Genomic DNA, 24,723 nt, shown 5'->3' with positions numbered 1-24,723 from the left:
GTCCTTCCTCAAATTAGGAGACCAAAACTGTACACAATACTCTAGATGTGGTCTCACCAGAGCCCTATACAACTGCCGAAGAATCTCTTTACTCCTATACTGAAATCCTCTTGTTATGAAGTGGTTCTGGTGCAGTAATCACAGAGCTTGCACATCCCTGTAACTGAAGCTACGACACAAACTGCTGGGGCAACTCAGCGGGTCAGGCAGCATCTCTGGTGAAAAGGAATAGGTGACGTTTCGGGTCGAGACTGTTCTTCAGTCTGAAGAAGGGTTTGGCTCGAAATGTCACCTATTCCTTTTCAGACCGAAGAAGGGTCTCGACCCGAAATGTCCTATTCCTTTTCTACAGAGATGCTGTCTGACCCGCTGAGTTACTCCAATCTTTTGTGTCCATCTTCGGCATTTACCAGTATCTGCAGTTCATTCCTACACATCCTTGGGACTGCAAGGATTCCCTCCCACATCCAAAAGACTTGTAAGGCTGGTCAATTCACCACAATAAATTGCCGCTAGTGTGGGTGGGTGATAGGAGAATTGGTGCGGGGTGTGTAAAAGAATAGATTACAGGGAAATATGTGGGGGAATGGGATTAATGGGATTGTTTTGTGTGTCAGCATAGACTCAATAGGCTGAGTTGCACTTTATATGTCGTAAGGAAACATGAACTGATGTTTCATTACATAATGTAATGGTGCCCAATGGAAATGGTTACATGTCGATGTCAATCGAATATCTATCTAGTGGGTTTGAATTAAGTTAGATTGGATAACAACATTTTTTTGTACAATCTTAATATATTTTGCTTTACTTATCGTACTGAGGTTTTTATTATCTTACACAGAGCTACATGGCAACTGAAACATAACCTGTCTACTTCATTATTTTATTTAACCCTATATGGACACAGCACAGGAAAAAGATAAAAACGGAATGAAACTGCTGGAAACAGACATGCACGGATACTTAGTAAGACCAGAATAGCTCAGCAATGATGCACAATAAAACAAGCTAACAACACTCATTTGTGCACCTCCCATATCTTTCTGCCTCTCTGTACACCTGCCATTTTCACACTGTGCGTTTGAGTCCATGTGCAACTGCTTTGATTAGCAAATCTAATGCTCCTCTAATTACACATACCAATGTTATTTCTTAGTCAAATTGTAGTATTTCTTGAAGACATTTTGGCAAACCTGACTTTCAAGTACTTTCTTGCCTGAAGTGCCATTTTAGTTGGCCTGCATTATTCAGTCATAATTGACATAGATGGCAGAGACTATATCAACATGAAGCTCTATTATATGTGAAATAGTGAATACAAATTAAGAAGACAAATTGCTGGAGTAACTCTGCGGACCAGGTAGCATCTCTGCAGAACATGGATAGGGCACGTTTTGGATCAGGACCCTTCTTCCTGGAGAACCTCTTCAAAGTAGGCATACCCTTAGGATATTTTGTAGAGGAGCAGTCAAAATGTACAAACAAAGAAGCGTCTTTGAAGGGTCCCGATCGGAAACGCCACCCCTCCATGTTTTCCAGAGATGCAGCCTGACCCACTGAGTTACTCCACAACTTTATGTCCTTTGTTGTAAACCCGCACCTGCAGTTCAGTTTAGTTTTAGTTTAGTTTATTGTCACGTGTACCGAGGTTAGTTTATTGTCACGTGTTTTGAAGTACCGTATTTCCCGGCAATGAGGACGCACCTGCGTCGAAGACGCACCCCCAATTTAAGTTGCTACATTTTGAAAAAAGGATTGCGGGACAGAATCAAGGGTTTGGTTTAGTCCAGGGGTCGGCAACATCGCCTGCGTGCCCCGTGACAGGCTGCAGTTCCCAGGTCGCCTCCGAGCCTCGGGACGGGCTGTCGCGCCCAGGTCGCCCGCCCCGGGACTAGGAGAGAGAGAGAGAGAGAGAAAGGGAGAGCGAGAGAGAGAGAGAGAGAGAGAGAGAGAGAGAGAGAGAGAGAGAGAGAGAGAGAGAGAGAAAGAGAGATAGAAAGAGAGAACCAGTTGTGCCTGTGCCGAAGGACACCGTGGCTGGCCGGCCGGCAGAAGGCACGGAGGTGGCGGCCGGTTCCGCTGTCCAGTCCCGGCGGCCACTCGCAGCCACCCGAGCTACTTCCCTCCCCGGCCACAATGCGGTGGCTCCGCGCTCGGAGCGCCGCGGCGAGTGAGTGAGTTGCTGGCATGATCCCCGACCCCTTCTTCTCAACGCTCCTGCCCTCCCCGCAACTTTACCCCTGGTGGCCCAGCCAATTTGTGCCGCTCAGGCGGTGCTGACCAGGCCCACTTTACAGCTGCTTCCCATCAGCTGCCAGCAATGAGGGATAGACTTGGCTATCCCTCAGTACAGCAACATCGTTCTTGATGTTGCTGTACTGAGGGATAGCCAAGTCTCCCACTATAGAGATAAAATTCACAAAATGTCACTAAATGTCACCAGAACTAAAAGTTGAAAATTCATCATAACACAAGTGGTGTGCAACCAAGTGTTACAAAGCACTGCATTCATAAAGACATCTTTAACACAGGAATGCAATCAAACTAAATTTAGTGCCAAACTACTCACAGATGATGTCAAAATAGTTGGTCAGAGAAGTATCTTAAAATAAGAGAGAAATCAAGAAATGTTTATGGAGACAATAGTGGCATCAGTTTTCAATGACCGCCTGAGATGAAAACAGTGAAAAACTCTTAAGGAGTGCTAAGTGCTCTCACTATTATTGAATTTTAAAAAAGGCAACAATAATATGTCCTATAAATCATAGGAGCAGAATTAGGCCATTTGGCCCATCAAGTCTGCTCTGCCATTCGAGCATGGCAGATATATATTTTCCATCTCAACCCCATTCTCCTGCTTTCTCTCCATAACTTTGATGCCCTCACTAATCAAGAAGCTATCAATCTCTACTTTAAAATTACCTAATGACTCTTGGCCTCCACGGCATCTGTGGCAATGAATTCAACAAATTTGCCATCCTCTGGCCAAAGATATCCTCATCTCCATTCTAAAGCCACACCCTTTTATTCGGACATTGTGCCCTCTGGTCCTAGACTCTCCCTCGACTGGAAACATCCTCCCAACATCCAATTTATCCAGGCATTTCGTTAGCTCCAGCCAACATCCTTTGTGCAAGGAAGGACTCCGACCACTCGAGTGTTTTTGCCTTGACGCTTGGCACAGGCAGGCTGATGCAAAGAGCTGTACTTTCTGATTTTTTGATGATCAGGAAAACGATTGGACACTAATTAGCTCTATTTAATCTGTCGTGTTTCTTGTGAACAGGATAATTTTCCACATGGTCGGGTAAATATCTGTTGTAACTGTGCTGGAGCAGTTTGACTCGAGGCACAACAAGCTCTGCAGTATATGTATTTAGTACAACAGCTGGTGGTTGATTCCATAACCTTCGCTGCATCCTATGCTTTCAGCCGTTTCTTGACATTATATGGAATGAATGATATTGGCTGAAGACTGGCTTATGTGAGGGTGGGGAATCTCAAGAGAAAGCAAGATGGATACATCTGGCTGAACATGGTTCTGAATTATACCTGGAAATCACATGCTAGGCATTGTTATTATTGGGGTTAGGGGTATTCAAGGAGCCTCCTCTTCCCATTAAGTGATTAATGCTGTAACACTATATTCTACACTCTAGTATGTTTTTCTATTTAGCGACTAATTTTACTTGTGCATGGCTCGATTGTACTCACGCTTAGTCAAGGACAAGTCTCACCCCGATCGCTCCCTCTTCTCTTCTTTCCCATTATGCAAGAAGTGTAAAAGTATGAAAACGCACACCTCCAGGTTCAGGGGCAGTTTCTTCCCAACTGTTTATCGGGCAACTGATCCAATCTATCAACAGCTAGAGAGCGGTCCTGAGCTACTATCTACCTCATTGGAGAGCCTTGGGTTATTCTTAATTGGACATTGCTGGACTTTATCTTGCACTAAACGGTATTCCCTTTATAATATACATGTACACTTGTAGATGGCTCGACCTTAATCGTGTATAGTCTTTTTTGGCTGACTGGTTAGCACAAAACAAAAAGCTTTTCATCGTACTTCGGTACACATGACAATAAAGTAAACTAAACTGTGGACAGCAAACAAACAAATTTCTCACTGTATCTCAGTACCCGTCACAATAATATAGCAATACCAATAATTGTCCCCCATCTTTCTGGACAAGATGTGTTTTTTTGTTGTTTCTCAATTAATGACATTTTTTTTAAACAATTTTTACACATAATATTTTTATATTCAGCATTGCGTTTGGCAGCTTTCCAGAATGCTTGGTTCCTCCCAGAGACTGTTTGATATTGACATTTGCTGCAAAATTAATTTCTTATTTCTTAACATTCTTGCTGCAGTTTCACAGAGTATTGCAAGCACATTGGAAAAAATTGGTGTTAGCATGATGTTCGGTACAGACCTTGTGGGCTGAAGGGCTTGTTCCTGTGCTAAACTATTCTTTCTTCTATGATCACAACTATATAACAGCAATGCATCAGATTGAAATATTGATCTTTTAATAACCAAAAATGGCAGGATTTAAATTCTTGCATCAATGAAATGAGAAATTAAATCAATTCTATATAGAGTAGATTTTAAGATAGCTGATAATTGGCTTGAGTTTTAACTTTTAGCAAAAGGCTTATTCCTTAAATTTAAATTGCATAGTCTAGTTAACCACCTAGATTAAAAAAATTGTTGACAATAAAAACATAAAATAAAGATAGAAAGTGATGAAACAAACTTACAAAAATAGGTGCAGGCCATTCAGCCCTTCGAGTCAGCACCGCCATTCAATATGATCATGGCTGAGCATCTAAAATCAGTACCCCATTCCTGCTTTTACCCCATATCCCTTGATTTATTTAGCACAATGAGCTAAATCTAACACTTTCTTGAAAACATCCAGTGAATTAGCCTCCACTACCTTCAGATTCACAACTCTCTGGGTGAAGAAGTTTTTCCTCATCTGTCCTAAATGGCCTATCCCTTATTCTTAAACTGAGACCCCTGGTCTGGACAACATCGGGAACATTTTTCCTGCATCGAGACTGTCCAATCCGTTAAGAATTTTATATGTTTCTACAAGATCCCCTCTTGAGTCCCGCCATCCTGGAAATTAACCTGGTGAACCTTCGCTGCACTCCCGCAATAGCAATAATGTCTTTCCTCAAATTTGGAGACCAAAATTGCACACAATACTCCAGGTACGGTCTCACCAGGGCCCTGTACAACTGCAGTAGGACCTCCTTGCCCCTAAACGCAATTCCTCTCGCAATGAAGGCCAACATGCTATTTGCTTTCTTCACTGCCTGCTGTACCTGCATGCTTACTTTCAGTGACTGAAGTACAAGCACACCCAGGTCTTGTTACATCTCCCCTTTTCCTAATCTGACACCATTCAGATAATAAACTGCCTTCCTGTTCTTGCCGCCAAAGTGGATAACCTCACTTTTCTCCACATTATACTGCATCTGTCATGCATCTTCCCACTCATCCCAACTATCCAGGTCACCCTGCAGCCTCATAACATCCTCATCGCAGCTCATACTGCCGCCTAGCTTTGTGTCATCTGCAAACTTGGAGATTCCCTCGTCTAAATCGTTAATATATATTGTAAATAACTGGGGTCCCGGCACTGAGCTTTGCGGCACCACACTAGTCACTGCCTGCCATTCTGAAAAGGACCCGTTAATTCCTACTCTTTGCTTCCTGTCTGCCAACGAGTTTTCGATCCATGTCAATAATAATAATAATAATAATAAATTTTATTTATGGGCGCCTTTCAAGAGTCTCAAGGACACCTTACAAAATTTAGCAATACCCTACCCCCAATACCCTGTGCTCTAATTTTACACACTAATCTCTTGGGTGGGACCTTGTCAAAGGCTTTTTGAAAGTCCAGATACACCACATCCACTGGCTCTCCCTTATCCATTTTACTTGTAACATCCTCAAAAAATTCCAGAAGATTAGTCAAGCATGATTATCCCTTCATATATCCATGCTGACTTTGACCAATCCTGTCAATGCTTTCCAAATGCGCCGCTATAACATTTTCACTTCAAGTTGTTCAAAGCAAATGCATTGTTTTGGGTATTAGTTTACGGCATGTCTACTTCTAATGAAATATTATGCACCGCGCTCTTACAAGTCAAAGATAAAATATCCACTGCAATTATTAAGAAATACACCATAACAAAATTCATTTTCCTGTATGAAACTTGTAATTCTCGATGTGGGTTACATTAGTAAATTCAGTAATACAATAATCTCATTGAGGTTTCATTTGCTTTTTCTCAATCAATTTGATATATTACTAATGCGTCACTTCTTGGTATTGCTTGTTTCATAGGTAACTTAAACTTACAACAAAAGCTGAATCAAAATAGTCGAATTTTCTGATATAGCTCAAATAACTCAGCTTGATTGCTTCTTCTCCCACCTCCCCAATCTCAAAACTTCCACAAGCAAATTCGAGGCACCAAACATTTAATGGTCATAAAAGATCAGAAAGGATCTGTATGATTACAGTTGAGCCATTCACAGCGTGCAGATACATGTGTCCCGCGGAGTCACGCAATCGGCGGGAGTGTCCCGAAGAGCAACGTGGGCCCGATCCATACGCCAAACAATCTCGGCGCCGAACAGAACACGCCTCGCCCCACAGGCCTCCCAGGGGACTGCGAAGGTCTGCCTGGGCCGAAGGAGCCTCAGCGACGACAGTGGGAGCCTCGATGGGAACGGAAGCCTCGACGGTGGTGGGGCCTCGGCAGCAACGGGAGCTTCGGCAACAGCGGTACGCTCAGCGGCGGCGGGAGCCTCGGCGGTGGTGGAGCGTGAGGGGGGGGATGGGGAAGACAATGAAGGTCCCAGCGTGAGGGGACCGCCGTGAGGGACGGTGGGTGAACAAAGGGGGACCCGGTGTGGGGGGGGTGGCATTCTAGTTTTAGAATCCTCTACCCAGGGGATAAGTCTGCATTCGTTTGGTCATTACAGTTTGTTCCGGTGAAGGCACTGTACACGTGGCAACCAACCAACAGCCACTTGTCCTTTTCCTTTTTTTTCACTTTTAATTTCAAGTTTTTGTGTACCTCGCTGTGTGTTGTGACTGTTGGCAGACCTATTTCCATCTGGTGATGAATAGAAGTGTTGTCGTATCGTATCGTATAATAAGGGAAGAATAATGTTTAGCGCAAGATCAAGCCAGTAAAGTCTGATCAAGATGGATACATCTGGTTAAACATGTTTGTGAATGCTTCAGCTTTGTGTCTAGCCCTCACAAGCTGATCTCTGTCATTGTATGAATTAAGTGTCATTGTTGGGAGAAAACAAAGTATTTAACTGAAGATGGGTGGTTCCTGATAGTATGCTTGATAAAAACCACACGTCTACCACCAACTATGCAACAGGGAAATTTAAAGGTCATCCATCCACTTTGCATTAACCATATGAAAAAAACGTGTCTAATCCAGAGTTTAATAATACTTCAATTTTTTAATAGCTGCAACTATTGCTAAAAGATTGTATATTGACATATTCAGCTATATTTGCTGAATTCATTCAGAAGAGCACTTGGCTACGAGGTTAAAATGTGAACGAACAATGCAGCCAAACTTCTTTGATGACAAATCCAAATGGAACTGCATATTTAGCGATAAATAGGATACAGCTGAATAACAGGCTACTCGAACCATGAAGAATGCCATGTAGATGAAATTCAGGAATGCCTGGGCCATATTCAAAAGATTGCCTTCCTCTGAAGAAGAATTTAAAGGAGTAAAAAGATATGGATTTACTTCTCCATTCTATAGATCAACCAAGCAGCTATTTCTATGCAGCACAGTCAATGCCTTCTGTTTTCCTTATTTCCTGCAAATTTCATGCCCCCATGTTTTATATAAATTCCGCATACGCATGGAAAGAAAATTAATGCAAATTTGAAATCTCCCAAGAAGGGCTCATTGCTTTCATACAATGCATGCATGCTAATTTCAAATACAAAACATTGCATTCAAACTTCATATGTGGACATATAGCTCAAATTTCAATTACAGTGGGACGACAGATGGCACAATGGGCTAAGTGTTCGGCTGGCAACCGGAAGATAGCCGGTTCGAATCCCGCTTGGAGTGCATACTGTCGTTGTGTCCTTGGGCAAGACACTTCACCCACCTTTGCCTGTGTGTGAATGTGTGTGAGTGATTGGTGGTGGTCGGAGGGGCCGTAGGCGCAGATTAGCAGCCACGCTTCCGTCAGTCTGCCCCAGGGCAGCTGTGGCTACAGAAGTAGCTCACCACCACCGAGTGTGACTGAGGAGTGAATGAATAATGCGATGTAAAGCGCCTTGAGTATTAGAAAGGCGCTATATAAATCCCATCCATTATTATTCATTATTAGTGTGCACATATAGCTGCACTATAATTGGGTTAGTGGTGGCGCCTAACGGCAGCGGCTCGACTACAGTCGTCTGTCTTTTTTTATTTTTGTCTTGTTAAATTTATGTCTTGAGTTAGTTTTTATTTTTTTTTTAGCTGTGTATATGTTGGGGGTGGTGGGGGGGCTGTGGGGGAAACCGTTTTAAATCTCTTCCCTGTGCGGGGACCCGACTATTCCCTGTCGGGTCTCGGATGTCGTTGGGCCTAACATCGTGGAGCCGGCGGCGACCTCCGGCCGGAACTAACCTGAGGGCTCCAGTTGCAGAGCCTGCGGAACTGACATCGCGGAGCGGGCCAACTTCGGAGCGGGAAGAGCTGTGGTGGCGCGCGGCTGCGACCCGACTTTTGGAGTTCGGAGGCACCAGCCACAGGCCCGGTGGACGGGAACATCGGGAGCTCGCAGCTCCCTGGTGGGAGACAGCTTTTCCGAGCTCCGCAACGGCGACTTCTCCCGCTGGAATCGCGGGTTTAAGGACATGGAGCCGGGGCCTAACATCGCCCGGCGTGGCTTAAACGGCCTCAGGACTTACCATCGCCCGCCGGGGCCTTTAACATTGGAGCCCCAGTTCGCCTCGACACTGCAGTTGGACTGCTGGACCACGGGAGAAGGAACAAAGGGAAGAGATAAAGACTTTGCCTTCCATCACAGTGAGGAGATGTTGGAGACTCACTGTGATGGATGTTTATGTAAACTGTGTTAAGTGTGGGTCTTGGATTGTTTTGTAATGTAAAAAACTGTAGAAATAATATTTCGTTCAAACCTAGGTTTGAATGACAATAAATTGCATTCTATTCTATTCTATTCTATTCTATACAATACACTGTACGTGATACAGCTACACTGTTGTGGTCTTGAAAAATACATATTAGATATATTTTTTACTTCCTCAACTAAATAAGAACCCATTGCAAAAAGTATTTAAAGTACTTTGCGGTTCATGTGATCGGTTTTCTGAATGTGAGATCATTTGACAACCCAAGGGAATAGTCATGATTGTCAATGTAAATCCAATCTAAAAATAACATGAAGGAAAAAGGGTTGGTCCATGTGCTCTCATGCGAAGTGCCTGCCAACATGTGTTTATTAGATAATTAAGGGAAGGATTATTAAATGAGAACTCCAGAAAAGGAAATCAGTCCTGGCATACCACAATCCACCATTCTTAGTTCTTGCAACACGTTTCATCTGCCCCTCCTTACCCATCCTCATCTGCACATCTACATTCTTCTCTTTTGCCTCTCAGATCTGGGTCCAGTTAAATCCCTACCTCCTAAATCAACATGACATGCAAATTATTCTTGATCTTGGCTCATTGCATGGAGTGCTGTGAAGGAAGGGTTATATCTGAATGCTTCTTTACACAGCTCTATTTTCCAAAGTTTTTAATTATTTAATCTTCCAGATAAACTTACTTCAGTTTCGCCCTCATTAAGTGGCTTCATCATTACTTATTTAATCTCACATTTATCAGTAATGCAGGTATCGTCTATCCAGGAGAAAGTACAAACTCCATACAGAAAGCACCTATAGTCAGGATCGAACCTGGGTCTCTGGAGCTGTAAGGCAGCAATTCTACCGCTGCGCCACTGTGCCGCCCTGACCTTTCTTAGATTTAGATTTATGCTATATTTAAGAGGGAGTTAGATGTGGCCCTTGTGGATCAGGGGGTATGGAGAGAAGGCAGGGATGGGATACTGAGTTGGATGATCAGCCATGATCATATCGAATGGCGGTGCAGGCTCGAAGGGCCGAAGGGCCTACTCCTGCATCTATTTTCTATGTTTCTATGAATGTCACGTGCACCGAGGTACAGTGAAAAGCTTGTTTTGTTTGTTATCTAATCAGATCAGGTAATTCTATACAATCAAGCCAAAAAGCAAGAGATTATTTTAAATTAATAACAGTAATCAGTTCTGAAACCACAGATGAGATTGATACTTAAAATATTACAACACAGTGACAGCCAAGAAAACAGTTGGCAGGAACGTACCGTATGAAAACAGAATTCAGAAGAAAATATGTATCGGAATTAGTGGCAAGAAGGCAAAAGTTCCAGTGAAGAAACTTAATAACATTAATTAGTTATTAATTTCTTAATTAGTAATTATGACGACAGCTTTCCTGAGAACTTTGCAAATTGCAATAAGAGTGATATAATCGTGCACAAATTGCTAAACAGATGCAAAAACTCAACCAACAATAAAAAAAAGAATGATGCTCTAGTTTCCAGGATGCAACTGAAATCGATTCTGAAGGATCCCGGCCCGAAACGTCATCCGTCCGTTTTCTCCAGAGTTGCTGCCTGACCCTGCTGAGTTACTCCAGCCCTTTATGTCTATCTTTGGTATAAACCAGCATCTGCAGATCCTTGTTTCTACGTGGATTCTGTAGTTATGTTCACTCATGTGGCTATCACTTATTTTTGTTTGATTTATAGAATGTTTCCATATCTCACATTTCATTGGGTTTCTCATATAAAGAATGAATACGTTAAAAAAAAATCAGATAAGTTAATTGATCCAATTCAGATTTTTAAGAAGCAACTGTTTCACAGAGGGTGTTGCATAAATGGAACGAGCTACCAGAGACAGGTAAAATTACAACATTTGAAAGACACTTAGACTGATATATGGATAAGAAAGATTTGGAAGGATATGGCCCAGGCACAGGAAGTTCGTTAAGCAATTTAGTCGGCATGGGCAAGTTAGGCCAGAGATCGTTTTCATGATGTATAGCTCTAGTCATTTGATTACCCAAGGTGAATGAAACTTTTTGCCTAACCAGTAATGTAGTTTTCAATCATGATTAGTCTATAGGGACATTACATGTTCCATTACATGGTTTCTTTTTAACCATCCTGTGCAGTAAAATGTCCCCTTATTTTTAGCGTGCCGGTATCATTGCAACTTACCTATATTTAGGCGGTGACTCAAAAATAAGAATTTCCAAGAAAGCCTGGCAAATTAGACATGAGCCTTAAAACAAAGCTCACCACAGATTTATTGTTCCTTTACCCCCTTGATTTATCAAAAACAAGGTAAAGCTAAATTCGTTTCCACTGCCATTGTGGGGGAACAGGGAGCGTCATTCTCAACAATGGTACGATGTAATCACCCTCCCTCAAAACCAAGGACTTTCAGCTTTTTCCCCCTCATGGTTTCAAAATGATTTTGGTTGTGTTAAGAGTCATCTACAAGTTTTTTTTTTAATTCTTTGAAGCATATTTTCAAAATGTGTAATTGACAGGTAGTACTGGATACAATCATTTCTAAAGATTAAAGCAACCTGTGCACTTTACAGAAGGAGAAGCAAAACATCCATGGTAGCTCCCGATTTATTTTTAGAAATTATCTTAACCAAAGTACAGTGCCCCCCATAATGTTTGGGACAAAGACCCATCATTTATTTATTTGCCTCTGTACTCCACAATTTGAGATTTGTAATAGAAAAAAATCACAAGTGGTTAAAGTGCACATTGTCAGATTTTAATAAAGGCCGTTTTTACACATTTTGGTTTCACCATGTATAAATTACAGCAGTGTTTATACATAGACCTCCATTTCAGGGCACCATAATGTTTGGAACAGCAATATAATGTAAATGAAAGTAGTCATGTTTAGTATTTTGTTGCATATGTGTATTTTTACAATACTGGAGAGATTTTGAGGAACAAGATTATTATTCAGGTTTTTACACCAATACACTGTTCTTAACAAAAATCTACCCATCATCTGAAAGCTTACAAATAACAGATATAAATTAGATAACTTCAAGACCGAAAGTCAAAATTAATTTCATAACAGACAAATTTTCATCGTTTTACCACCATTTTGGACACCAAAAATGTGACATAAAAACTCTGCCACATTTAGTCATGAATATTTAATTCATAAATAAACTTCATATGGCCCCTCGTGCATATATGTTTTGAAATTGATCTAGGGAAGTATCTTCATCAATACCAGAAGAAAAATGCAGTAACATGTCTGGTATTCCACCCAGCAAAGAACCTGTAACGGTAGTTGTGCTTGGTGTCCTTTGTCACAACAACCGTTATCGGGGACGGTATCTCCGTAAGTTAAACCACGGAGGCTCCAAACCTCTACTGCTTTTCACAAACCCGAACAATATATCCTATGGTAGTAGTGATTTTTGGGCGAGTTAATTCATTTTCTTATATTCACATTTAATATATGAAAAACATCGTGGTGTCAAAAACGACATCTTAAAGTCGATAAAAAAAAATTTGGGGGCATAAATTGGTCATCCAAACTAAGAACTGAGCCAATCTTATATTTGGCATCACACTATCTCTTGTTTACGTTTCGTACGGACCAAGTCGCTTACTTCATTCCTTCGTGTCATCCTCTGGAAGCTCCACAACGACCGTTACAGAGATATTTAACTTTACTAAAAAATCATCCCAAATCAAACCTTCCGACGAATCATCGGCCATCGATATAGCTCAAATCCATAAGGTAATGTACCGTTTTTTCTATCTATGGATGTAATTTGGTTTTCTCTAATAATGTAACGTTCGTTTTCTGGGACACCAAACCTTTGCGAGTCCACCGCAACGTACGTTTGTATGTACGATCGTGTAACGCGCGTTGCGGTGTCCACTCAGATGGATGCAGTATTTTACTACATGATCAGGTGAATGAAATGCAAACCGTGTTTGCAATTTTATTGTTCCATGTGATTTTCATAAACATAGAAACAAAGAAATAAGTGCACTTGTGTTTAAGAAGGAACTGCAGATGCTGGAAAATCGAAGGTACACAAAAATGCTGGAGAAACTCAGCGGGTGCAGCAGCATCTATGGAGCGAAGGAAATAGGCAACGTTTCGGGCCGAAACCCTTCTTCAGACTGATGAGGGGTGGCGGGGAGAAGAAAGGAAAAAGGAGGAGGAACCCGAGGGCTGAGGGATGGGAGGAGACAGCCCGAGGGCTGAGGAAGGGGAGGAGACAGCAAGGGCTAACAAAATTGGGAGAATTCAATGTTCATGCCCGCAGGATGCAGACTCCCCAAGCGAAATATGAGGTACTGTACCCCAATTTCCGGTGTTGCTCGCTCTGGCCATGGAGGAGACCCAGGACAGAGAGGTCGGATGGGGAATGGGAGGGGGAGTTGAAGTGCTGAGCCACCGGGAGGTCAGGTTGGTTATTGCGGACCGAGCGGAGGTGTTTGGCGAAGCGATCGCCCAGCCTCCGCTTGGTCTCACCGATGTAGATCAGCTGACATCTAGAGCAGCGGATGCAATAGATGAGGTTGGAGGAGATGCAGGTGAACCTCTGTCTAAATAAGTGCACTTACTGTGCCAGCAAGGTCACTGGTGGATACCACATGACAGCCATTACAAAGGACAAAGGACAAAGAACATTTATTGTCACAATTGGTGTAGTGAAATTTGAGTTGATTTGTACCAAAATGTATTTGTGTATTCTGATGCTATTTTCGGAAACTTGCAATCAATATCCTATCTTTTCTTATATTTTTTATTGAGCTATGTTAGTCATGAACCCAATAAAGTGCTTGTCAACTTTTTTGAAGAAATTTGAAATTTGACCCCTTGTCACATTATTGTGTGCCAGTATTGTAAAAATACACATGTACTTTGCAATGACTGCTTGAAATTTGCCATTCATGGACATCACCAGTTGCTGGGTGTCTTCTCTGGTGATGCTCTGCCAGGCCTGTATTGCAGCCATCTTTAGCTTATGCTTGTTTTCGGGGCTCTTCAGTTTTCTCTTCAACAAATAAAAGGCGTGCTCAATTGGGTTCAGATCAGGTGATTGACTTGGCCACTCAGTAGCTTCAGCAGCCATACTGCCCAGGCCATAACACCCCCACCACTGTGTTTCACAGATGAGGTGGAATGCTTTGGATCTTGTGCAGTTCCTTATCTCCTCCATACTTTGCTCTTGCCATCACTCTGATATAAGTTAACCTTCGGCTCATCTGTCCACGACCTTTTTCCAGAACTGTGGTTGCTCTTTTAAGTACTTCTTGGAAACAGTAACCTGGCCATCCTGTTTATGCGGCTAACCAGTGGTTTGCATCTTGCAGTGTAGCCTCTGTATTTCTGTTCATGAAGTCATCTGCGGACAGTGGTCATTAACAAATCCACACCTGACTCCTGAAGAGTGCTTCTGATCTGTCGGACAGGTGTTTGGGGATTTTTCTTTATTATAGAGAGAATTCTGTTATCAGCTGTGGAGGTCTTCCTTGGCCTGCCAGTCCCATTGCGATTAGTAAGTTCACCAGTGCTCTCTTTCTTCTTAATGATGTTCCAAACAGTTGGTTTTGGTAAGCCTAATGTTTGGCTGATGTTTCTAACAGTTTTATTCTTGTTTCTCAGTCTCATAATGGCTTCTTTGACTTTCATTGGTACAACTTTGATCCTCATGTTGATAAACAGCAATAACAGTTTCCAAAGTTGATGGTAAGACTGGAGGAAAGACTAGGTGCTGAGAGCTCTCTTATACCTGCATTAAAGAGGCAATTAAACACATCTGAACAATTACAAACGTCTGTGAAGCCACGTGTCCCAAACATTATGGTGCCCTGAAATGGGGGGACTATGTATAAACATGTATAATGTCTACATGGTGAAACCAAAATGTATAAAAATGGCCTTTAATAAAATTTGACAATGTGTACTTTAACCACATGTGATTTTTTTTCTATTACAAATCTCAAATTGTGGAGTACAGAAGCAAATAAATAAATGATGGGTCTTTGTCCCAGACATTATGGAGGGCACTGTATCTTCTATAAGCACAGGATGTGAATACTATTTTAAAATAAGACAAAAAAATACATAGATGTCATTTGTTTGGGAATTCAAGTTCTTACCCTGAAACCAATACATGTTATCTGGTGTGATGAGAACTTATACTGAAATTGAAAACCAATTTGGTAAAGAGATCAAATGAATATTGGAGAGACATCCATTGCCCACAGAAAACACCCGTGTCAATTTCTACTTTCCCACATAAATTTTCAGTATTTGAGCACCTTCACACAGAGAGTGAAACCACAAAAATGTTGTGGTCGGTACAAGAGGAGAGGGAGTTGCTCGTACACGAAGCCCATAAAAAGCATTCAAGTGTGACAAGCGATTCAGAATGCTTTGTTACTAGGATAAAAGTAGGGACGTTTTGATGCAATTTTACAGAATGATGGCAAGGCCACACCTGGAGTACAGCATACAGTTTGGTCTCCCAGGCTACCTGTCCCGCTCCAGGTTTAAACAGAGTGGTGTCAGTTTAACGCGTGGGAATTTAAGCGAACTATCGGCTACAGAGCTATGGGTTCTAAAAATAACGCTACCGGCTGGAGCGCTACGGGCTTTAAACAAAGCGCTATGGGCTTTCCACATAGCACTATGGCCACAGCGCTATATGTCACAGACTTCAGGAAAATTCTTGTATAACAATGAGTCTTTGGAATTCTCTTTCTCAGTGGTAGTTAAGCCTTTTTTGCTCCACCACTAGGTTTATCCGAAATCGAAAGAAGAAAGAAACATTAACACTATTTTTTAAACTGCTAAATATGTGGAGCCTATTGCAACGTTTGTTCTGTCAAAAACTATGGGGATTAGGTGTTGAATTTCCTGCTCCTTCTCTCACAACTCGGACTTGAAGAATTAGTCCTTAAGAATTGCAATGAGTAGTGGGGTGCCGCAAGGCTCAGTGCTGGGAGCCCAGTTATTTACAATATATATTAACGATTTAGACGAGGATATTAAATGTAGCATCTCCAAGTTTGCGGATGACACAAAGCTGGGTGGCAGTGTGAGCTGCAAGGAGGATGCTACGAGGCTGCAGGGTGACTTGGATAGGTTGGGTGAATAGGCAGATGCATGGTAGATGCAGTATAATGTGGATAAATGTGAGGTTATCCACTTTGGTAGCAAGAACAAGATGGCAGGTTATTATCTGAATTGTAGACAGACACAAAATGCTGGAGTAACACAGTGGGACAGGCAGCATCACTGGAGAGAAGATATCGGTGACGTTTTTGGTCGAGACCCTTCTTCAGACTGATGTCAGGGGAGTCGGAGGTACAGAGATAAAATGTCGTCGGAGACAGTAAGACTGGTCGGAGAACTGGGTAGGGGAGGGGATGGAGAGAGAGGGAAAGGAAGGGCTATTTGAAATTAGAGAATTCAATGTACATAACGCTGGGGTGTAAGTTGCCCAGCGAAATATGAGGTGCTGTTCCTCCAATTTGAGCTGGGCCTCACTCTGACAATAGAAGAGACCCAGGACAAAAGGTCAATGTGGGAATGGGAGGGGGAGATAAAGAGTTGAGCAACCGGGAGATCTGGTAGGTTTAGGCCGACTGAGCAGAGTTGTTCAGCGAAACAATCGCCAAGCCTGCGCTTGGTCTATCCGATATACAGGAGTCCACACCTTGAACAGCGGATGCATTGAAAGGTGTCAGATTAGTAAAAGGGGAGGAGCAACGAGACCTGGGTGTCCTTGTACATCAATCATTGAAAGTAAGCATGCAGGTACAGCGGGCAGTGAAGAAAGCAAATGGCATGTTGGCCTTCATAGCGAGAGGATAAGAGCAAGGAGTCCTACTGCAGTTGGATATGGCCCTGGTGAGACCACAGCTGGAGTATTGTGTGCAGTTTTGGTCTCCTAATTTGAGGGAGAACATTCTTGCCATTGAGGGAGTGCAGCGTAGGTTCACCAGGTTAATTCCTGGGATGGCGGGACTGACATATGATGAAAGAATGGGTCAACTGCTGGGTTTATATTCACTGGAATTTAGAAGGATGAGGGGATTCCTTATCGAAACATGTAACATTCTTAAGGGATTGGACAGGCTATATGCAGGAAAAATGTACCCGATGTTAGGGGAGTCCAGAACCACAGTTTAAGAATAAGGGGTTGGCCATTTGGGACTGAGATGCGGAAAAACTTTTTCACCCAGAGTTGTGAATCTGTGGAATTCTCTGCCACAGAGGGCAGTGGAGGCCAATTCACTGGAAGTTTTCAAGAGAGAGCTAGATAGATCTCTTAGGGCTAACGGAATCAAGGGATATTGGGAGAAAGCAGGAATGGGGTACTGATTTTGGATGATCAGCCATGATCATTTTGTATGGCTGGTTCGAATATGTCAGGAATGAGTGCATGCTACAATGATGAGAGAGGGATGGTAGAGAAACCCAACCCGAAATCTGAAGGACAGTGCATATTGATAGAGCACAGGAACAGGCCCTTCATTGACCGTGCTGAAAATGATGCCAAGTTATTCTCATCTCCTCCGCCTGCAAGTGATCCATACCCCTCTATTCCCTGCATATCTACGTGAGTCTGAAACCTTCCTTGGATTGGAGCCTCCTTATGTGAATGGCACTTGCGAAAGAATAGATATCGGAGACTTCTGTGTGGGCTTTTTGCCTGCACTTTAGTGATATTTGCAACGCAGTGCCCTATCGGGAAGCAGATGAAAAAACATTTACCAAAAGTGTCAGTTGAGCTTTATCTAACTTCCACAATGCAGCAATGTATTATATTTCAGCAGAGATTTCCTGCAAGGATCCTGAGAGTGAGTGTGTATCTGTTTTTGACTTCGTCAGAATCACCCTCAATTCTCGAGGTACAGACATCAAGAAAAAAGTTCAGTATCATGACATTGCAGTGACTCAAGTGAAAAATAGCTTAGATATTTACTAATCTAGGAGGAATGGCTCATCACAAGTCTCTATTACACTATTTAAGGACACTCCACTATAACTTAGCAAAGCAGTGTAGAACAGAACAAAAGTAAACACACAATTATATTTTTATGGTGTAATGACCACCAAATAATGAACGGCCTAGATAGGGTGGGGGAGAGGGTGTTTCCAGTAATGGGAAAGTCTAGGACCAGAGCGCACATTCTTGGAATAAAAGGATGTACCTTTAAAATGGAGATGAGGAGAAATGTCTTTAGCCAAAGGGTGGTGAATCTGTGAAGGCCAAGTCATTGGATATTTTTAAAGTGGAGATTGATAGATTGTTGATTAGCAAGTGTCAAAGGTTACAGGGAGAATGGGGTTGAGAGGGAAAAATAGATCAGCCATGATCGAATGGCGGAGCACACTCAATGGGCCGAATGGCCTAATTCTGTTCTTATGTCTTATAGTCTTACAAGAGACTCATGATGACTTAAAAGAGCTGCATTAGCTATCATGGCATTTGCACTCCGAATGACTGTCCAATTTACCCCATTATATTTCTAAAAATTACACCACTGCTGACAAATTATACTGTACAAAATAAAACTCGCTGTTGCTTACTTTTTGCTTATACATTCCCATGACACATGTAGAATCATAGGAAGAAAATGGCACAAAGTGCTAGAGAAACTTAGTGGGTCAAGCAACATCTCTGGAGAACATGGATAGGTGACATTTCGGGCCGGGACCCTTCTTAAGAAAAGTAAATCTTTACAAAATTGGGAATATTTTAATTCACAGGATCCTTATTCAAATTGAGCTTCACATGGTTGTTCAACTTAAAACATTACATTAACCACTACACTTTCCAAGAAACTGCCTGACTGTTTCCATCATGTTATGTTTTTGTTGGAGGAACCCAGCACTTTGTGCTTTACTTTGTGTTTTACTCAATATTCCAATATCTTCATATTGGAATATGACCCAGCAGGTCAGGTAGCATTTGTGGAGGGGATTGTGGAACGGACTGAGAAGCGTCCTAACCAGAAACGTTGCCTGTCTCCAGATACAGGGGCAGTTTCTTCCCAAATGTTATCAAGCAACTGAACCATCCTATCAACAACTAAACCATCCTGTCAACTGAGCAGCCCTTTTACCTGTATCTGTACACTGTGGACGACTCGATTGTAATCATGTGTATTCTTTCCGTTTCTCAGAAGGGACTTCTAAGAAGGGTCTCAACCCAAAACGTCATAAACTCCTTCTCTCCAGAGATGCTGCCTGTCCCGCTGAATTATTCCAGCATTTTATGTCTATCTTACTGGACTTTATCTGTACTAAACATAATTCATGTTATTCCCTTCATCATGTATGTTCCCTTCATCATGTTATTCCCTTCATCATTATGTACACTGTGGATGGCTCGATTGTAATCATGTATTGTCTTTCCGCTGACTGGTTAGCACGCCACAAAAGCTTTTCACTGTACCTCAGTGCAGGTGGCAATAAACAAAACTCAAACCATGTGTAGGAAGGAATTGCAGATGCTGGCTTAAACCATAGACACAGAAAGCTGGAGTAATTCAGTGAGTCAGAATGCATCTCTGGAGAAAAGGAATATCTGACGTTTCGGGTTGAGACCCTTCTTCAGACATCAGTCTGATGAAAGGTCCGGACCCGAAACGTCACCTATTCCTTTTCTCCAGAGATACTGCCTGACCTGCTGAGTTACTCCAGCGTTTTGTGTTTAATTGCATTTCATTGCATTCCCTGCACAGATGCTGCCTGACCTGCTGAGTTACTCCAGCTTTTTGTGTCTATCTTCATTTTATTTAATTGCATTGCATGGCATTATATTCCCTCCACAGATGCTGCCTGATCTGCTGAGTTACTCCAGCTTTTTGTGTCTATCTTCATTGTATTGTATTGCATTTCATTTAATTTCATTGCATGGCATTCCCTACACAGATGCCGCCTGACCTACTGAGTTACTCCAGCTTTTTGTGTTTAATTGCATTTCATTGCATGGCATTCCCTCCAGATGCTGCCTGATCTGCTGAGTTACTCCAGCTTTTTGTGTCATCTTCATTGCATTTCATTCCATTGCCTTGCATTTCATTTAATTTCATTGCATGGCATTCCCTCCACAGATGCTCCCTGACCTGCTGAGTTAGTCCAGCTTTTTGTGTCATCTTCATTGCATTTTATTCCATTGCATTGCATTTAATTTAATTTCATTGCATGGCATTCCCTCCACATATGCTGTCTGGCCTGCTGAGATACTCCAGCTTTTTGTGTCTATCTTCATTTCATTTCATTTCATTTGAGCGCCCTGGAAAGGAAAGGACTACAAAAAGTAGTAAACACTGCCCAGTCCATCATCGGCTCTGACCTTCCTTCCATCGAGGGGATTTATCGCAGTCGCTGCCTCAAAAAGGCTGGCAGTATCATCAAAGACCCACACCATCCTGGCCACACACTCATCTCCCTGCTACCTTCAGGTAGAAGGTACAGGAGCCTGAAGACTGCAACAACCAGGTTCAGGAATAGTTACTTCCCCTCAGCCATCAGGCTATTAAACCTGGCTCGGACAAAACTCTGATTATTACCAACCACTTTCTGTTATTTGCACTATCAGTTTATTTATTCATGTGTGTATATATTTATATCATAGTATATGGACACATTTATCTGTTTTGTAGTAAATGCCTACTATTTTCTGTGTGCTTAAGCAAAGCAAGAATTTCATTGTCCTATACAGGGACACATGACAATAAACTCACTTGAACTTGAATTGTATTGCATTTAATTTAATTTCATTGCATGGCATTCCCTACACAGATGCTGCCTGACCTGCTGAGTTACTCCAGCTTTTTGTGTCTATCTTCATTGCATCGCATTTTATTCCTTGCCTTGCATTTAATTTAATTTCATTGCATTGCATTGCATTCCCTCCACAGATGCTGCCTGGCCCTCTAAGTTCCTCCAGCACTTTGAGTTTTGTTGGAGTGAATTCTGTCCAGGTGGGGGATGGACGGCCGTCACCGACCCCGCTGCTCCAATGAGGGACGCGGGGGCGATGAGGTCAGAGGCCGGGGAGCGGCGGCCATTTTCCCCTCAGCCGGCGGTGGCGGTGACGGTGACAACGGCCGCCTGTTGCTGCTGAAGCCGCCGCCGCCGCCGCCGCCGCCTGGTGCCAGCGGCCGCCTTCACCTCAACCCTACAGAGCAGACAATGGGCGCAGAGCTCGTACCTTTCTTCAACTGCCGTCGGAACTGCGAGACGAAGAAGATTAAGACGGTGATGATGACGGCGGCCAGGACGTACAGCACGGGATCCATGTTTACCTGGCGCCGGCCCCGCCCCCTCTAGCGCCAGCCCCGCCCACCCTCCTCTGACGTCAGCTACCCCTGGGCCAAACCATGCGCCCGACCGGGGGGGGGGGAGGAGCGCGGGAAATCCCATGTGGCAAAAAAACATTAGCCCCGGCTATTGATAAAATCAACTCCTTTATACCATTCAACTAAATTATCCATCTGCCTTATGCCGTATTTTCTTTGGGTGCATAAAGCTATTAAGTAATTTTAAACAAAATTAATAACCCCCTCAGGCTGCGTGGTTCCAACCTGGAGCGGGCAGAAACCTGGATGTCACTCACAGCGCCATCGCTCGGTTGGAAGAGTGAACTGTCATCATTGTGGGCTCTGGCCAAAGACTCACCTGTCAATGTGTATGTGTGTGTACCTGAAGCAGTATCAATGGCTCAATAGTATATTGCCACGTGTACCCAAATACAGCGAAAATCTTTTTTTTTTGCATACAGATCAGTGACAATCCTGCTATACATTAGGTGCAATCATTTGGACAGGTACATGGATTGTGTGTAAGAAGGAACTGCAGATGCTGGTTTATACCGAAGATAGACACAAAAAGCTGGAGTAACTCAGCAGGACAGGCAGCATCTCTGGAGAGAAGGAATGGGTGACATTTCGGGTGGAGACCCTTCTTCAGACATGGATAGGATAGGTTTAGAGGGATATGGGCGAAATGCAGGCAGATGGGATGAGACATTAGTCAGTATAGCAGGGATTACATCTCTCACGCTTGAGAGTGATAATCACGCATTTCGACAAATTCTCACACTGATCACAAATTTCTGATGCTATGTCGTGAGAAATTCTATGAACAACGAAAATTTAAAAACGCATATCAACTGCATGGGCCGCGGGTGTTAAGAGAGCCGGGGCTGAATGAGGGATGGAAGCAGAAGCAGTAGTGGAGACAGATGCGGACGGGGAGCCGGGGCTGGCAAGTGTTTGCCGGGGTTGGCGAGTGTTTGCCGGGCTGGCGAGTGTTTGCCGGGCTGGCGAGTGTTTGCCGGGCTGGCGAGTGTTTGTCGGGCTGGCGAGTGTTTGCCGGGCTGGCGAGTCGCTCGCTGCAGCTCCGTCCATGGACCAGCCTCAATGCAAGCCACGGGGCCGTCGAAGGCTTACACTCCGGCCATGGAGCAGCCTCAGTGCAAGAGTCCCGGGGCATCGGAAGCGTTGTGCTGCTGCCGTGAGAGTCTCTGCACCAAATTTGCCCAGGTGACCGGCATGGACCAGGCTACGGCTCGGTGCATTCTGGAGGAAAATCAGTGGCTGCTGGAAGTAAGTACCAAACACTGGGTAGAAACGGTGGAAGATAGTGGCCTTCCAATGGGGGTGGTTGGAGAAAGCATCCTGCTTGCCTGCTAGATTTTCACTTACTGTAACTGCAGGAAAAATGTTCCCGATGTTGGGGCAGTTCAGAACCAGAGGATCACAGTTTAAGAATAAAGGGTTGGCCATTTAGGAGTGAGATGAGGACAAACTTTCTTCATGCAGAGAGTTGTGAATCTGTGGAATTCTCTGCCACAGAAGGCAGTGGAGGCCAATTCACTGGATGTTTTCAAGAGTATTACATTTAGCTCTTGGGGCTAGGGAAATCAAGGGATATGGTGAAAAAACAGGAAAGAGGTACTGATTTTAGATGAACAGCCATGATTATATTGAATGGCAGTGCTGGCTCGAAGGGCCGAATGGCCTATTCCTGCACCTATTTTCTATGTTTCTATGCTTGAGTATATGGCAATAAAACTCAACCACTTGATTTAGAAGCATTCATGCATGGTGGAGGTCTAATGTAGTCATAGAGTGATACAGTGTGAAAACAGGCCCTTCGGCCCAACTTGCCCACACCCGCCAACATGTCCCAACTACACTACCTGCTTTTGGTCCATATCCCTCCAAACCCGTCCTATCCATATATCAGTCTAACTGTTTCTTAAATGTTGGGATAGTCCCTTCCTCATCTACCTCCTCTGGCAGCTTGTTCCATACACCCACCATCCTTTTTGTGGAAAAAGTTACCCCGTAAAAAGTTACCTCTTAAAAATACTACAAACAAAAAACATTGAAATCATACTTCTACAATGCACTAAAACACGATTTCATAATGTTCCTACCATGGGAGGGGGGCAACCCTCCCCCCCCTCCCACACCCTCTCCCCACTCGGTTGCTCCTCTCCCCACTCCGTTGCTCCACTCCCTCACTGGGTACCCCCAAGGCCAGTGATCAATGACGCTCAGCCCCCCCCCCCCCCCCACTTTCAAAAACGCTCCGTGGCCTCTGGTTCAGACAGAGAACACTGCCAGATGTGAGCGGGGAACTGAGGCCGGTTGTCCGTGATGTCTGGATCCCAATGCTCAGCGCTTCGTGTTTCGGAGTTGACTAATATTATTGATATGTAATTAGCCTGATTTGTAATTTGTTGACAAAACCTTAATTTATTAATCCGGAATATCCAGGGGGATGGGATAAGTTTAATATTAAAATGACATGCAAGGTGTCAATCTGTCTGTCACAACATACAGCTCCGATAACCCATTATTTCCTTCAGTTAAACATTGGGCAGGTAGCACTATTGTCATTTGCCACTCAACTATTATGTTTGTTTACCTCACTGACTATTTCTAAACCCCCCTCAAATTCCTTTGGCAGGTTGAATGGAAATGTCCCCAATCTCATTGTTTTATTAATTGAACACTAGATGAACATCCTCAAGAAGTGTAATCAGATGGAAACTGTTTCAGATGTGATGTTTAAGAGCTTGTTCAAAGAAGGGGCATATTTTAAAGGAGTGACAGAGATACATCTGAAGATTCAAAGTTTAATATAGTAATTGTGCTGATACTGACTCCAGCCAACCACGTAATGAATATCATCCATTCCGGAGGTTTTATTTTTCTGATGCCATTTAAACTTCACTTGGATTTGAATCACTTCAATGTAAAAGTAATTGGGAATGGGGAGCAATGGAACAAAAATTTGCCCTCGGTACATATTAACTGTAATATAATAATGTATGCATGTTGGTAGGTGCAATCAAAACAAAGATGTGTTTATCATTGTGTTATGAATACCACAGAAAATATGTACTCTCAAGATCGCATTTAATCGAATAATATTGCTTAAATATATAGTTATTGGACTTTGCATTTCAGAAAAGTCCCAGCAGAGAGGAAGACAGCAGAATACTGAAAATATTGGGGGTGAAAATGATTT

General features: G+C 43.0%; 1 protein-coding gene across 2 annotated transcripts in view; it reads right to left on the bottom strand.

Annotated features, from left to right (window-relative positions):
- Nucleotides 1-21,509, bottom strand: part of ddrgk1 (DDRGK domain containing 1) — a 79,250-nt gene extending 57,741 nt beyond the window's left edge. For both annotated transcript variants that reach the window (XM_033035117.1, XM_033035128.1), the window contains exon 1: nt 21,392-21,509. In XM_033035117.1, coding sequence (XP_032891008.1) covers nt 21,392-21,479 — 88 coding nt within the window. In that variant the 5' untranslated portion in view covers nt 21,480-21,509. The remainder of the gene's footprint in view (nt 1-21,391) is intronic.
- Nucleotides 21,510-24,723: the final 3,214 nt, after the last annotated feature.

Source organism: Amblyraja radiata, chromosome 1 (genome assembly GCF_010909765.2).
Source record: "Amblyraja radiata isolate CabotCenter1 chromosome 1, sAmbRad1.1.pri, whole genome shotgun sequence".
Lineage (NCBI taxonomy): Eukaryota > Metazoa > Chordata > Chondrichthyes > Rajiformes > Rajidae > Amblyraja > Amblyraja radiata.
This window is presented reverse-complemented; position numbering and strand designations above follow the sequence as displayed.